This window comes from Podarcis pityusensis, assembly GCF_964106645.2.
Source record: "Podarcis pityusensis genome assembly, chromosome: 6".
Classification (NCBI taxonomy): Eukaryota; Metazoa; Chordata; class Lepidosauria; order Squamata; family Lacertidae; genus Podarcis; species Podarcis pityusensis.
In genome coordinates this window covers 51,375,182-51,391,427 of record NC_138030.1, presented here as the reverse complement: position 1 = coordinate 51,391,427, position 16,246 = coordinate 51,375,182, and the positions used below count along the sequence as shown (strand labels likewise).

At 42.3% G+C, this 16,246-nt stretch overlaps 1 protein-coding gene and 1 long non-coding RNA gene across 11 annotated transcripts in view; one reads left to right on the top strand and one right to left on the bottom strand.

Moving 5' to 3' along the window:
* Positions 1-16,246, bottom strand: part of CCDC17 (coiled-coil domain containing 17) — a 29,181-nt gene that overhangs the window by 10,813 nt on the left and 2,122 nt on the right. For 5 of the 10 annotated variants that reach the window (XM_081009331.1, XM_081009335.1, XM_081009334.1 and 2 more), the window contains exons 2-17: positions 13,128-13,334; positions 12,613-12,750; positions 11,646-11,708; positions 10,770-10,887; positions 9,823-9,982; positions 9,480-9,599; positions 8,904-9,037; positions 7,822-7,956; positions 6,681-6,907; positions 6,229-6,314; positions 5,640-5,855; positions 4,922-5,144; positions 4,483-4,593; positions 3,181-3,338; positions 597-638; positions 138-279 (exon numbers count right to left, since the gene is read on the bottom strand). In XM_081009331.1, the coding sequence (XP_080865457.1) occupies positions 138-279; positions 597-638; positions 3,181-3,338; positions 4,483-4,593; positions 4,922-5,144; positions 5,640-5,855; positions 6,229-6,314; positions 6,681-6,907; positions 7,822-7,956; positions 8,904-9,037; positions 9,480-9,599; positions 9,823-9,982; positions 10,770-10,887; positions 11,646-11,708; positions 12,613-12,750; positions 13,128-13,316 (2,262 nt within the window). In that variant the 5' untranslated portion in view covers positions 13,317-13,334. Of the gene's footprint in view, positions 1-137; positions 280-596; positions 639-3,180; positions 3,339-4,482; positions 4,594-4,921; positions 5,145-5,639; positions 5,856-6,228; positions 6,315-6,680; positions 6,908-7,821; positions 7,957-8,903; positions 9,038-9,479; positions 9,600-9,822; positions 9,983-10,769; positions 10,888-11,645; positions 11,709-12,612; positions 12,751-13,127; positions 13,335-16,085; positions 16,222-16,246 lie in introns of those variants that run through there. The other 5 variants (XM_081009339.1, XM_081009333.1, XM_081009337.1 and 2 more) reach the window with 5 other exon arrangements.
* On the top strand, positions 10,423-14,753 carry LOC308479144. The gene is made up of 3 exons (XR_013987499.1): positions 10,423-10,531; positions 14,002-14,187; positions 14,279-14,753. It is a non-coding gene; the product is annotated as an uncharacterized lncRNA (long non-coding RNA).

Below are 16,246 nucleotides of genomic sequence, written 5' to 3'. Positions count from 1 at the left end.
TTTTTAAGCTTTCTTGGTGTTTCTTCCTAAAATAATAAAGAACTCCAGGATGGTTCTGCTAGAATGCTGAACCAGGGTGCTAGCTGAACACCAACTATGACATTGGGGCTATTGACAGAGCCACACATGTTCCATACCTGACCAGTTTTCTGATGGTAACCAGTTAGCCGGACAGCCCCATCTCCCGGTGGGGCGCCTTTTACTCTATCAAGGATGAACCCTAATTGTCTTCTTTCATTCTGCTGGGATTGTGGCCACTCGAGCACTGCTTCAAATTTCCTGAAATAATCAGAGGCTTATTAACCCACTGCTCTTCAGCTGTTGCCCCTGTCCTTCAACAGCAAGCAGCACCTTTCCCCTTCTTGAACGGCAAAATGGCAGTTCCCCACCAAATCAGAACCTTGCTAGATTAAGCAATAAAGCTGGGTTACAAGAAAAGTAGAGAGCAATTGATCCACTGTATATTGATATACTGTATATCTGGCTATTAAAGTCAAGTAGAGCAATTGTCTCATTGCCAATTTCTATTGCGACAGCACAATGTGGAGAGAAATATACCCCTGCAAAGGAAAATCCAAACTATACTTCGTATTTACCTAGGAAGGTATGGAGAAGCCTTTGGTTTCTGTTTCTGGGTGCTGCCAGTGCCACAGCCAGGAAGGTAACAGGGAGAGATGGGGGGAAATGAAAAAAGAGGGGAAGGTTGATGCATGTGAGCATACTGCAGCACAAAGGCAAGAAAGGGGTTTCTTGAAGAACCATATATACTGCCCAGTTGGGTGTTAGGGGAGCAGAAAAGGAATGTTAAAGGTAGTTGATTATATAAGGGTAAGAGTAAGTAAAATGTGACAAATCAGAAAGGACATAGGAAGGAAAAATACTTTTGCTGAGTTTAATTTACATGCATGAAGGTTCCCCTTGGGAGGATCTGGTGAATCATGTGTATTTCATTAGCAAGCTACAGGACAACTCTGCAACATGCAAAACTAAAATAGGCTCATACCAAATAATAAGTCGACCACCACAAGCTGGAGACTGGCATGAGGTAGTATAAAAGGATGACAGAAAGCTGAATGGAATCTTTCTGCCTGATATCTTTGGTCAAGTACTCCATCCCTACTCCTTTTCTGTATCTGGAGTGAGCAATGGTGTTGCACCTCCCTTTTTCAGTAGGACATTCTCGACAAAATTGCCATTGAAAATATTAGGCACTGAAAGTAATCACCACAATATTGGGAATAAAACTGAATGAGGCCCAATACAAGTAAGATTCTAAACTATAGTAGAAGCCATGTTGATGTGGAACAAAATAGGGCAATAGGTTTATGGCTACTGAATGAAGAAAAAGACACAGAAGAAAAGCACAGAGTCTAAAAGGAAGTCAGCTTGGGGGCTGCTTCTCTTGTTATACTGTTTATGTGAAGTTGCTTCAGAATCATTTCCCTCTTTGTTTTATCGCTCTCTGATCTAGGAGACATTTGGGGCATGAATATGAAAGTAGCTCGTGTGCAATTATTTGTTTTCCATATTATGTACTAATTTTTGTTGGCATTCATTTGTCTCGGGAGACAGTGGAGGAATGCACCTTTGGAGGTGAAGTCAAACTGTTGGAAGGTTGCAACTCCTCTTGTGGCTGTAGAGATGTGGGAGAGACATATTTTGTTAAGTTGCTAAAATAACTAGGCACGGTACAATGGTTTTAAAAAAAGAAGGCGTCCTATAGATTCGCACCAGTTTTAGAGCCCACAAACACAGGGATGCACTTATTGATGAGCACATACGGAAGGAAACCTCAAAGAGAGCAAGCAGCTTCTAAAGAAACAAAAATAGAAGATGTTACTTCTTGGTAGCCTACATTTATTGGTATTGGTCTTAGCCAATTCTAAAACTTAGACTTTACTAAGTCAGGGTGGCCTCTTACATACATCCCTGCTGGTACCATGACAGCCAGCATTTCCTACCTAAAGGAAATAGGCAAATGCTGACATTTCTTTTTCAAAGAGATTCTAGATGAGTGGGAAAGGATTAACCTCTAGGGTACTGACCAGAACAGTTTCTAGGAGGTAGGAACAGAACCACTTTAAAATGCTAATTTAGCAGATGTTACCAAGATGCTTAGAATTTTCAGAGGGGAATGACTCTTGCAGTCGCAGAGAGAACCTTCTTGTTGTTGGCATCCCTTGACATCACTAAAATATAATACACTAAAATATTATCCAGTGGTGATCCCTTAAAGATTAAAGAGGGAAGACTTGCAGAATTGATCACTTCAAAAGGGTGGATGGGGCACTAATTCTAAAGGAAGAGGGTGAATGTTTCAGGAATATTTTTTGTGTTGCTTTTTTTTGCATTTCACAAGCACTTCAAGTACATGACTTCCAATATAAAGTAATCACACTGAAATTGACTCAGAGAAAGAATTAGAAACATGATCCTATCAGCCTACTTTAATAGAGGCAGTTTGGTTTTACGGCGGATTTTTGTATTTATTTTTTTTTAGGACTAAAAAGGTGCCTCTGTTATATCCTCTCCAATGCATAAACAAAGCCAAAGGCAGCGTCCTCAGCATTTGCTAATGAGGCAGCCTCTGAATATAGGATGTTCCAGTTAACAGCTATTGATAGACTAATGTGCCATGCATGTGTGAATGTCTTTAACCTTGTAGTGATTGACATGGACAGACACACACAACAAGGAAGACTCTAGATAATCATGGCAGAAGAATTACATTTTTAGGGATCATATGTACAAACAGTTATTCTGAACACATTTTTGTGTTCTGCTGCCAATGGGAAGGTCAGGAGAAAGCTCTCCTTGTGGTATGGTATAGTCTGTGGAAAGAAAATATTAACTGATGTTGTGCTTTAGTTTATATGGTCAGTTGCAGGCAGAGCAGACTATAACTACCCTCTGCTGTGCAGATGGGTAAGTACAGTACATCCAATCCTGCCACCACCAAAACCTCATGCAGATGCACCCATATCCTTAATTAAAAATACAGAGAAAATCACAGACGTGGGTGGATTAGAGATGCATAATCTTTTAGTTGTTTCATTTACACACAAAACACACAGAGAAGTATACAAAGGAAGACAGTAGGCATTTCTTTGCTGACTTATCTTCATTAGAAGGAAAGCTTAGTCCTGAAAGGAGAAAGGGGTGGTCTTCCTCCTTTCTCACCTTTTATTGGGTTTGTATTGGAGAGGCTGTTCCTGATCAGGAGGAGAGTCAACAAAGCCAGTGTAAGGAGGGACAGAGAAGAACAGGCTGGTGGGGGCAGGGTGGAAAGAGCGCTGGGCTGGAGAAAAGTCTGTAGGGGGTGCTGTGCAACTGGACACCTGCATTTGAAAGAACAAAATACAACAGAATTAAACAGGTGAGGTGGGGTAGCATGACAAGCAGGGCGAGGGCAGTGTAAATATACTGGGGGTGAAAGGAAGGCTTCCAATCTCTTGATCCTACTTTTCAAATGTTCCTTCCAGTGGAGAGTTTGCCATCCACCTGCCATCATTTCTACAAACCATCTTGCTTCCACTCAGTATTAGCATTGGATGATGGAAATTTAAAACTTGCTTTCGCCTCTCGGTAATACAGTACTAATTTTATCTGGAAAACTTTAAGCTTTTGTTTCACGATTTCCAACAATTTGGGACCTTTTTTTTTTTTTTTTACCTGGAACCAGTTGTGCTGTATGATGTGCTTGCTGGGCCCAGGACTGTGCAAGTCAGTGCAGCAGCAAGGGTGGGAGAGCACTGGATTGGTAGCGGCAGGTATAGATGTGTATGTTTGTTCCTGCTGCCACCAACCCAGTGCTTCTATCCGCTCTGCCATGCTGCCTCACTGTGTTTGAGAGACTGCAGTGGTGGCACCCCATCTCACTGAGACACTACTTGAGAACCTTGGAGTTTTCAATTGAGTGACAGATAGAATTATTTTTTATGCTAGGAATTAAAGTAGCTACTTAATTGTTGAATTAGTTATTAATTCATCTGGAGTTTTATATGAATGTGCTAAATAGTTAATAGCTGGGATTTTAAAAGGCTTCAGTCAGATGGTAGCATACTTCATTTATTCCTTTGAAATATATAATTAATACATTTTCACTGAGTTTGCTCTTAGCCTTATCTTCCATGGATTCTGGATAGCTTTAACCTCCAGTTCAGCTATCAGTGGCTACTACTAGTTATGATAGCTATAACCTCCAGGATCAGAGGTAGTATCCCACCAAGTACCAGTTTTTGGGGAACAGGAGTGGGAGGCTATTATTGTGCTCATGTTCTCCTTGCAGTTTCCCAATTTTTCACCATTTATCTATTATTTCAAATTGTCTTTCTTTTTGGTGTCATTCTGGTTCTCTGCAGCAAATAAATATTGAGGACACAAAGAACCTGTTTTTCAGAATCTGTCCTCAAGAAATGCTAACTAGAAAAAGAGTTAAAAATAACTTCAAAAGAGACAATAATGCCATGCAGTTCAACTCACTGTAGGAGGGTATTTGTACAAGGAGGCATTGCCTGGATGAATCTCTGCCATTGACTGCATGTCAGCATCTCTTGCATTCACTAGTCGCAAGTACAGCTCTGCTTTGCCCAGCTGTGAGGAAAAAACAAGGTGTGGTCTGGTTGGGATTAAAACAGATACGAAAATAACTGAAGACGATGTTGGACTAATTTATCTTGATCTGGCCAAGGTGTTCTGAGGAACAGCCATCATTCCAGGAATGTTTCTATTCAGTCAATGAGATTGAATCTGTCTCAAATCACACTCAGCACAATGCAGAAAGTAGGAGCTCAGTGTTAAGTGCCAATGTTAATGGTTCACCATGAGTCTCCTGAGAGCACGAGCATGACACTCTCCCTTCATGTTGGTCAGGAAATAATTTTCTGGGCACTCTGCACTGACCCTTGCTAAAGGTCCTCACCTGGGGCACACCATTCAACTGTTCTGGAGTAAGGCTTGGCTTCATAGGAAGCACTCGGATGGGGATCTTCCAGCGCCCACACATCACTTGATGTAGATGGTCAAAGATGTTGATTTTGGCCCACCCCCTGGGGGCCAGATTCTGGATCTCCAGTCCATAAGCATCAAAGCCTCCAGATGCTTGAAGCTCAGTTATGAGGGTGATGGTGGTTGAAGGAAGGACTCTGAAAAGCAAGAACAGACAAAGGTAATACATACAAGCCTACCTTTTTCTCTACAAATCACTGTAGCCATGTTTCACATGGGGGTTTGGCAAAGAAGACTATCTTCTATATGACACTAACGTATATGACCTCTAAATAAGAACAGACAAGAATCTGGCGTGTGCAAAACTGGACTGAAACGGCCTATTTTATGGCAATCTGAAACTCATACTAATCCCCAGAGTGAGTGGTTCCCATGCCAAGATGATAGGGCCCTGGGTCTTCTAAAGGGTCAGGATAAAAGCAGTTCATGATAGATTGTTTTCTTTGCATTGTTTTTTTAGAAAGGAATCTTCTACCACTTATCATTGCATTTGTCTGGAGCATTATCTTGCTGTACACTATATACATTGAAATAATGAAAACAAATAACTTTGCCAACTGGGAATGGCTGCCCAGATAATGACCCGGGAACAGAAGAGATGAGATGTTATGGCAAAAGCCACTGAAACTCACCTTGGGACTGGTTGCCTAGCTGCTAAGATGGCGCAGCACCCTCTTTGCCCATCAGTCACATACTGTGGGTATTGACCCATATCAGAGGAGACAACGGGCAGTGGGGTGGGCTTGCCCAGCTCTTGCCCATTGCGGAACAGGCCAGAGACCAGGCAGACTTGATAGAATGTGGGATCCAGGCCCAAAAGAAAATCATAGAATATCACAAAGCCAGACCTGCAGAGAGATGATAATTGTCACACTCATGTAATAGTTAACACAGCTTGCATGCCACCCCAAGCTGAGTGAAATTCCAGGGGTTCTAGGCACTTCCAGGAATTAGGAAGGTTTAGGCATACAGCCTATCTCCCACCACCCCAAACTCTTAACAACAGCTATTTTCTATGAGCTGGCTGCAGTCCAGAAGACTCAACAGGCTAGATTCCAAAATGCATCCCTAGGAATGGTATTAGGATGGAAAAAATGAACATCTTCACTTTACATGGCAGTGTCTACAAATACTCCATGCAAGAATGAGACAGAAAAAAAAACATATGCTGCCCTCCCACTAGCTCAACCCAGAATAATACAGGTAATAGAAATGACATACGCCGGATCATATGGCGCTGGTCCCAGGGCATCAGAAGGGTCCAGGAAGTACTGGCTCATAGCTGTGGCAGATGCTCTCATGGGGTCCTATAGCAGGCAGAAATATGAGAGCTGTTTTACATTACCAAAGAATAGAAAAAGGAAATACCAGCATCAGTCTTAGGGGGAATAATGAGGCTTGCTGCCTCAAGGAAACTCTTAAGAATATAACTCAACAGCTTCAGATAAATCATTCACCCCTGAGCAAAATGGTCAGCATATTTGCAACAAGCAGAGCATGCACCACTGGATGCATCTTTCTGGAGTGAACACAGATATGGAGAGAGCCAGCCACACAGGATGATAGCTCTGAATTATTAAAACTATAGAAGTATTTTTATACTATTTCCGCTCCAAAAGCAGATATTCAGTATGACTTTTGCCTGAGGTTTCCCAAGTTAAAGGGGCACTAACCATGTTACTAGCTGGAAAGGTAGGGTCAGGCAATCCAAGAAGAGGGGGAGGAGGTGGCAGGGGTGGAGCTATAGGAGGTGGCAGCCGGGGTAGTGGTGACCCCCTCTTGGGATGTCTTAGCTTCATCCTCTCTGTGTCATGTCTCAGGCTGCCAATCTCTGCATGCAGCTGAGCCATCTCTGCCATGTGTAACCGCTGCAGTTGCGCCAGCTCTGTGCCTGAAGACCCTGATGAAAAAGAAGATGAGCAGGGGGAGCCCATTAACACAGTTATTGCTTGTGCCAATACTGGGAAAGAATCCTTATGAGGTGGGACAAGAGCCTGCATATTATTCATCTGGCTCTTTGTAAAAACAAAGCCAGCTCAATGTCCTTATTTGTTTTTGCTGGACTGGCACTGCTGAACATTTCAGCTACATCTCCAAAGCCATTTAGTTGTGGAAATGTTGCCCCCTTCCTGCCCAACATTTCAAGGAGCACCTTTGGCCATTAGCAACCTCCATACTGCAGATGGGGTGGTCTTGAAAATTTGGGGTATGTGTAGAATCACAAAGAAAAAGGACCTGCTTGGAAATCCTGGCAGTATAATCTATGTGTCAAATGAGTAGATGAGATTTGGTGCATTTAGTTTAGGAATTGCTTCACATAAAAGGAGTTCCAAAGTGATTTACAGGGATAACAAACAATATCAATAAAAATGCATTAAAACAAAACAAATATACTAGAAGTGTTCATCCACAAAAAAACCCAACAATGTAAAATAACCACATCCCACCTTGAATAAGGATGAACATAAAAAATAAACAACCAAACACCAGACCTTAGCACCGCCCAAATGCCCAGGAGAATAATGAACCATGATCTGGTTGGCAAGCTCACTGCAGTAGAATACTCAGCCCATCTCTGCCATCTTTCATGATTTCTCTCCATAATGGACAACTATGGAGGCTGAATTTCGCCAACAGCAAACAGATCTGGTTACTGTCCAAAGAGAATACTCTGCACTTCCACTTAAACCTCCAAATCAAAGTGATTGCTTAGGTGATATATATGCCAATGCCCTGAATTGCAGAGATTGATGCCTGCTACTGTATCTTAAACTTCTTTGGCCCAACTTCAATAGAGTAGGCTATGGTCCCCACCATCATCTATTTTCCTTCTGTCCTTCAGGATCTTCAACTTTAATATCTCATCTTCCAGCCTCTGGTTCTCCAGCTCAACAGACAGGAGCTCAGCATCCAAACCCCGTGGGTAGGAGTTCGGGCTACCTTCATGTTCTGCAAGGACAAGAAGAGCCAATCAACAACAAAGATGGCTTGGAGACGTGAAAGAGCGAGAAGTATTTACTAAGGTTTCTCAATCTGCATAATCAGCAAATAACCATTTGGCATCATACACATTTATGATAGCACATGAGCTTTGTAAGAGGACCATACTGTCCAGTGGAATTGATTCTCACTTGGCTGTGAATAGTAAAGCCTTTTTGAGCTCAAGGCCTAAAGGCAGGGGCAGCCAACATGATGCCACCCAGATGTTGGACTATAGCTTCCATCATCCCTGAGCATTGACCATGTTGACTGGGGCTGATAGAAATTGAAGCCCAACAGCATCTAGAGAGTGCCACATTGTCCCAAGGGTCCAAGAGACAGCCTAGTCTATGATACTGTTATAAGTTGGGGTGGGGGAGGAAGTAGGCTGTATGTGAGATCCTTCTAAATCTAACCTGGATCCAGCAAATGTTAAAATATAAGCCAGGCTACCTTCTTGTGTTGAGGTGATAACCTGTGTGATGGGCCATTAAGGTAAACAAAGGAAAGGGGTTCTTTGTGAGATGAGTTGAAGGACTAATACAAAGTTGAAAGCTGCAGTGATGTGAGCTAGAAGCTAGAAGCCAGAAGGAAAGAAGCAAAATGCTTGTGAGAACCATGCCTAATTTCTGATGGCCGGCATTCAAGCCTGTGGCTATGGGATAAACAAAACTGTTTTGGGCTGATAATGTCGTGAGCTCCTCTATTGTAGGCTCAGGTTGTGTGTGTGTGTGTGTATCATATATATATCATAAAGACACCACAGTTTCCACTGTGGAGTAAGCACTTGGAACCCCTGGAATTTCACACTACTTGGATATTGGTGTGGCAGGCAACACTACAATATCCAAGTTTGGAGAGAAGAAAACAGGGAAACAAAGTTACAGATAGGTAGCCGTGTTGGAAACAAAGCTCACTCTTCTTTCTGCCCTTGTGCTCAGGCCTTGCTCCTACTTTCTCCAGGGCTGTGGCCTCCACCTGCAGCTCATACATCTGACGGAGGATGTTATGGTCACTGCCTCCCCCCTGCAAATAAGCCAGGTAAAGTGCCCTGCAGGGAAACACAAATGCATCATCAATTTATTGGTGCTATTGCTAGATTTTCTCCTTCTGACAGCATTTCAAAGTCTTTATTAGCTCAGGGTGGTGGTGGTGGGGAATCAAAGGAACTATTTTTCCTGGCATGAAGATGAATACAGCTGGGCTTGCTAAATACCTGTATTTCATGAAGATGTGCAACATGGTGGGGAAAAGGGACTGACTGTGCCCACTGGGAAGAAAGTTGTTTCCTCTGTCATCCATTGAAAAGTATCTGCTTCCCATCCACCCAGAGTAGCAACTTGCAACTGCAGAGCTTCCCAAAAGTGGGACAGAGAGGAATCCAGGAGAAAGCTCCACAGGCAACAAACAGTGAAAGATCTAATAAATTGAGAGTCAATTCTGTTTACAGAAAATATTGTCCCATTTAGTCTTGCAGCTCCCTCCCTACTCACTGTATCTCTGAAGAGAGGGGTCCAACTGCTGCTGGAAATGACATAGACTTGAAGACCTTTTTCTCTATGTTGCCCTCAGCAATGTCTGTCTGTCTGTTGATGGGAGATTTGGGTTTGCTTCTAAAAAAAACCCAATAAGGTGTGTGAGTATCATCTTACTTTTTTCAATCAGTGATAATACTTGCTTCCCACAATGCTTGAGTCATGGATAGACTCCCCAAATGGTCTTTTTGACCTTTTCTGACTCCCCTATTCCAACCTCAGATAGGGAATGATCTTAGGCTTCTCCAGCCTTTGATGGAACTCCATCCATTCCCAGAAATGGTCCCTCTTTGAGCCTTACCTGGTCTCTGCTGATACCTGCAGGAGTTCCACTTGTTTCCGCAGAGCATCCAAAGCCAGTTGGTTTTTTCCCTCCTGGGTAGTCAACTCCACCAGCAGCTGTTCAATATGAGATGTAGCTGAGTTCCCTAGTTTCAGTTCAGACAGGCGCCTATGGATCTCTGGATAAACAGAAAATTTGACACACTTTATTAGAACACCTAGACCAAGTCAACATATTTCCAGAGGCTCCCTGAATTGGATTTCCATGCAAAATATAGATACATCATTTCTCTCCATTATCCTGTATCAGAGCCCTGATCTGGCCAGCTGGGAACACGTTATCCCTGGTGAATTAATATGCATCCTTTGTCTTAGTTCTCAGAAACACCTGATAAGGAAAGCAAACCTGCACTTTATATGTACTAAAGATTGCAGATGTGTGCTTATTACCGGTACTTAATACCCTACCCCCCCACCCCACTCTGAAAAGAAAAGAAAAATCTTACATGTAGAAAACTTGCATATCAGGGAGAAGGCTAGGGTATAAATATATTCCCTGAAATGATAGTCTTCTATATGCAAAATGGGTTTTGTGTTGTTGTTTTGTATGGAGGAGAATTCAGTCATGAAAATCTTCACGCACAGTCTGAAGTGGAACAGTCCGGACACAGGTTTACCATGTCATCTGCTGTTTCTGAGGACTTGGCCTATGCATCCTCCAAATATACGTAAGTAGACAAGAAAGCTCTCAAGTACAAAATTAGCTGTCGGTAGTATTTGTGGATGGGTCTAACTGCCTCCTTCCCTTCTGTAGAACTTGTGGTATCATGAGCCTTGTGTATCAGGCCTGGCCATTTGCTGGATAGTGGTGGCTGTTTGCTCATCCTTTATTGTTTTGAACTCCAGGTCATTCCCTTTACCTGAAGCAAGAAGGCAGTAATCTAGTAGGTACTCTCATTCTCTTACCATCCTTCTGCTGCTCCAGGTACTGGTTTCTGGCCTGGATATCTGCCAAATGGCGCTCATGTTCTTCTGCCATTTGCTGTTGGCGCTTCCAGTATTCCTGCTGGTGTCTGTCGTTAACCTAGGAGTCAAGGAAAGATGACAAGTTTGATATGTTTGATATGCCAGTGATGCAATGCTTCAGAGCTAAATGCCCATGAGAAATGGTATGTTGTGGTGAATTAATTGTAAATTCCAGAAGAAGTGATCTCGGCATGCCCTCTACTGAAAGCCTGCATGATTTAGTGGCAGAGTGCTGGGCTTAGATGTGAGAAACCCAGATTCAAATCTCCATTCAGCTTTGGGTAAATCACACTCTCTATCAGACTAGCCTACTTCCTCAGTGGTCAAGCTTAAAGCTGTTCTCTAAATTCCTTGTAAGGAAAGACAGGACACAGCCATTACAAAAATAATATCATATTGGAATGGATTTCAAATATTTATCTCATGAACAACTACCACTAGCATATAACACCCTGCTTGTAGGATTTGCATTGGCTACTAATCTGTTACCAGGACAGGTTACTGGGAAGACCACCGTATTCCTTAGATCACTGTGATCAGTGGGAGAGTTTATCCTGCAAATTCCAAAGATCTCAGGTCTGCTCCACATTAACTCAGAGCAGAGCTTTTAGTGTTGCTCCCCCTGTTCTGAGCTATGATCTGCACTTTCTGGTCTGAAAATGGAACAGCACAGGAAGGAGCTCCCCATGGCAATGAGTTTCTGTAAAGTTGTTCCTCACACAATTCTGGCAATTTTAAGCACTGCACTGCAATCCAGAATTAAAATTGCTAGAAGCCTGCAACATTTTTTTTAGAAGTCTTTCATCACTGTTTTACCTCTGCCTGGAATGTCCTGAATGTAGGAAGAGTGTCTTCCAGTGACATCCTCAGTTTGTGGAACTGTGAAAGGGAAGAATTCCTTTAGTGATTTAGTGATTATTATTATAATTACTACTACAACTTATTACCCACCCTTCACCCCAAGGTTCCAAGGTGGGTTACAACAGCTACAACACAATATTAAAAAGATATTGAAACAACTTATTCAAGTTATGGGTGCTAATTAGGGTTTGTTTATTGTTTTATTTAAGGTTGCCAGCTTATTTTCTGACAGGACTATTGTGTCTTCTGCTGTGTGTTAAGCAGAAATGATACAGGTGAAGCTTTTCCATCACTCTGTCTCAGTGACAGGAAAGGTTTCACCTACTGAATTTCTTACAGCTGTCCAAAGAGGCCTGCATTTCCATTGGCAATCTTGCTGTTGGCACATCATATAGAGAAAAGAGCTGGCTCTTTTCCATTCTTTTTTACTGTTGGTGAACACAACACTAATAGAATTTCAGATGGAACTCGAGAAAATCAACACTAGTGGCCAAATTCTCTGAATCTATAGGCCAATGTTTCATACAACCTTTTCCATGCCAATGTTACTAGTTGACCTTTCTAAGCCTAATGGTAAGTTTGTCAAATGCTCTAAAAACACGTCTAGCGGGAGACTGCAGCTTATTGTCCCTTAGCTCAACTGAAATGTTGGGGTGAGGGAGCTTTCTGAAATGCTTGTAAGAAGTGCATAAGCTGAAAGCTAGACTTGTGGTGCTGTGCTCAGATGATGAGCCCTTTGTTTCATCAGCTCAATTTTTCATCTGTGGTGACAAAAAATAAAAAGGCATCAGAGATGAGGGGAAATAACCTAAGTGTTTGAATGAATTAACTACTAAGTAAAGTAGTTTAGAATGGAAGTACTGTAAACAGAGAATCTATGATGGAGCAAAGATCTGCGCTCTTCTCTTCTTTTCTGCAGTACCTCTTCAGTCAGTTTCTTCAAGGCCTGGCTGTCTGAAATACTTCCTTTATGATCAAAGCTTCTGGAGTGGTGTGCTTGTTCCTCATATTCCCCATCCAAGTGATGCTTCTTTGTTTTTGGTGCTTGTAGCTGATGATGCTGAGCCATAGAAACCACCACCCAAAAAAGAAAGCCAATAAATGAAAGGGGGTGTCAGGAAAATATATTGTTACTCAAATGCAAATTCATGGAAGCTAAAATATCTAAACAGAAGGCTTCAAAACCCTCTCAGTTCATGAAACACCTCGAAACTGGGGTGGGGGAAAATCTAGGCACACCTTCCTCCTCCTTCTGCTGTATGTGTACATACACAGGAAAAAGTTTAAAATATTGATGGCTTTTTGGTATGACTGGAAAAGCCTTATACGCCAATGCAGTCAGCAAAATTGCAGCACATAACTTTCCCCCTCCAGCACACAAGCTAGTAGGTCCCAAAATGTTGGGGGAAAGTCTAACAAACATTGCCAGGTCTTTACCATGCTGTCCGGAGTCTCTGCTTTCTTAGGTTCTTTCCCCTTACAGAGGGCTTGCCTGTTTCGGTATCTGGCATCAGATGCAGTCTCCTCTCCAATGCAGAATTTTTCCATGTGCTTTTCTAGCAGCCGCCTGGAGCGGAACCTCATCCCGCAGTTGGCACAGTGGAAAGCCACCAGATCCGTCATCATGAGGAGTGACTGCTGCTGCTGTTCCACAAAGGGTGGTGTTTATTTGGAAGGCACTGGGCACTTGTTCTTCCTTGCAGGAAAGGACTACAACAGCATATGGAGTTTCTATAGTTGCTATGCTGGTAACTGGCAGGTGGTGCTAGCCAGCCAAAATGATGCAGCAAAGTAGCCCAGAGTGATTGGAATAATCACCATGGCAGTAGCTACTGTTTATGTTTGCTGTTACCTAAGATCTGTTAAGGAGAGGAGATCTGTGTGTGCACCTGGTCTCTATTTGCTTTTTATATTTCTGACAGGGCCCTTTCTGTAATAGCACTCTGTAATATCTGGCCTGGATTGTGTGCTACTGCAAGCCTAATCCACAAGCACTTCAATAAAAATGTTTATGTACATATAGTCCATTCCTAACCATATGTACAAAGTGGAAAAAAGTTTATGACATGAAAAGGTGTAATAATAAAAAGGCCTAAAGTAAATGCAATACATAATATTAACCAAATCAGTAAGAGCTGTTACTGGGAAACTCGTAAGTGCAATCTGAGAATCCAAGAAGGAGCTGAGTCTATAATACCTGGTTGGGGTGTCAGCCACCTCCCTGCATCAGTCACTAGAGGGGAGGGACAGTTAAGGAGAGTGTATGTTCTTAAAGCAATTCCATTCTTCTTCTTCTGTTGTTTATATGCAGGGCAATAAAGGCTGTCTCTACACTCCGGCATTCGTGCATACATGGGTCTGTTTCCACGCGCACATTTGTGCGCCTTTGACTTGGAAAAGGTTCAGAAAGGGGCAACCTAAATGATAAATGGGATGGAGCAACTCACCTGGGAAGAAAGGTGGCACAGCATTTGGGACTTCTTAGTTTAAAGAAAAGGTGAGTAAGTGGTGACATAATAAAAGATTATAAAATTATGCATGGTATGGAGAAAAAGGATAAAGATTGTCTTCCTCTCTCATAATGCTAGAACTCAAGGACATCCAATGAAGCTGAATGTTGGAAGATTTGGAACAGATAAAAGTAGTTTAAATATGCAGCACATATTTAAACTAAGGAACTTGCTCCCACAGGACGCATTGATGGCCACCAGCACAGGCAAAATGTATTTATGGGGAGTGTGATAACCCTAAAAGAAAGTGCAGAAACAGACACCAAGTACTGGTATCATAGAATCATAGAAATTGTAGAATTGGAAAGGACCCCCAAGGGCTATCTAGTCCAACCCCCTGCAATGTAGGAATCTCAACTAAAGCATCCATGACAGGTGGCCAGCCAGTGCTAAAAACCTCCAGTGAAGGACAGTCCACAACCTTCTCAGGGAGTCTGTTCCACTGTCAAACAGCTCTTACTGTCAAAGTGCTTCTTGATGTTTAGTCAGAATCTGCTTTCATGTAACTTCAATCCATTGGTTCGGGTTGGCAACGTTGTTATTGCTGAGTTTGAGACTAGAATTTGAAAAGAAAATTTGTTGGCAAATATATTTTTTAGTATGAAATCCTCTTTTTGAAAAAGGGCATTTTTTTTCTTCCTTGGAGATGATAGATTGAAAAGAAACTAATCATTAGCGTGTTGTCATAGCCAAGTGTAGATTTTTATGGGGCCTTGCTACTTCCTGCGTGTTAGTTACATTGCTCACTACGTAATTATCCAGTGGTATCATTTTTCCAAGTACTGTATGTAGAAAATTGAACCACCATTATGAACAAGACCCAACAAGTCTGTAGCAGCAAGGGAAGCCACTGACAGATATGGGCATCCAGGCGCTGCTGACGGCTTGGGTGAGGGCGGGGCGTAAAGCAGGAAGAGTTTGTGAGCTTAGTTTGCATTTAGTCACAACCATAATGCAGTGCGCTGAATTAATTCTTTTATCTGTATTTTCTGTTTATTTTTGTTGTGAAATATTACATGTGCTGGTTCTAAAAGCAAGTAGAAATTCCGGAATATAACTCATTGTTGAAAAGCAAGATTTTAACCTTTGGTTTAAAGGAGTTGTTGTCACCTAAGAAGCAGGCGTGGTTACTCCAGCAAATCTACCACGGCACCTAAGTTTATACTCTGGTTTCTCTTCAGATCGTATAAATCTTTCGCCTTTTACTAAAGATTTCCGTGGAGAGGAACAGTTATGAGTTTACAACTAATTTTTTGAGGCCCCGCTTCGGTGGGGCTACTTTTTTTGTTGTTAAAAATAGATTTGAATGCTTATCAACTTCACAAAAATTAACAGGCATAAAACAGTGTTGTTAAAAGCATGATGCTGTTCGTTTCTTTTATTGCCGACCCATAGCGCAGTTTTATAGGTGTTTAGGCGGAAGTAAGAATTTAAAAAGTCTGCTTATTTTGAAGTTACCGGTAATTACGATTTACTGTATATCAATGAATGCAGGACTGTCGGAAATGTAGCGTTCTGATCGCTAGCCCATCGGACTTGGGGAACCCTGTGCAAATGCCCCCTCCGCCACAAAACTCCCTCGGTGACATTGGGCTTGTGTCTCTCAGGCAGCCCATCTTATAAGGGTGTAAAGGGAATAAAAACGGGTGGCGGGGTGCCTGAGCTTGAAGGAAGAGCGGGATAAAATGCCATGAATACGATATGTGCATAATATTGAATTTTGGCAATCGTCACGAGATTCCCATAGATTCAAAAAAGGAAAAGTTGTATACCAAAAGGCAAAAATAAATGAATCGGGAAAAACGCAAAAAAGGCTGAAAACGGAAAAGTTAAAAATTACGAGATACCAATTAATCTGCATTAAAAGACCCCGTCATTCGTCTACCTATATAGCTGCTTCTCCATCACAAGAGAGGCCATTTCCCCCTTAGAACGCTCCTCCGGGTAGGCTCCATGTCATTAACTTTGGCTTGCACGTCATTTTCGGAAGTGTAAATCTCCAGAAAACATGGGGAAAGAATTAGGGGGCGGGCGCCGCAAGTCGTG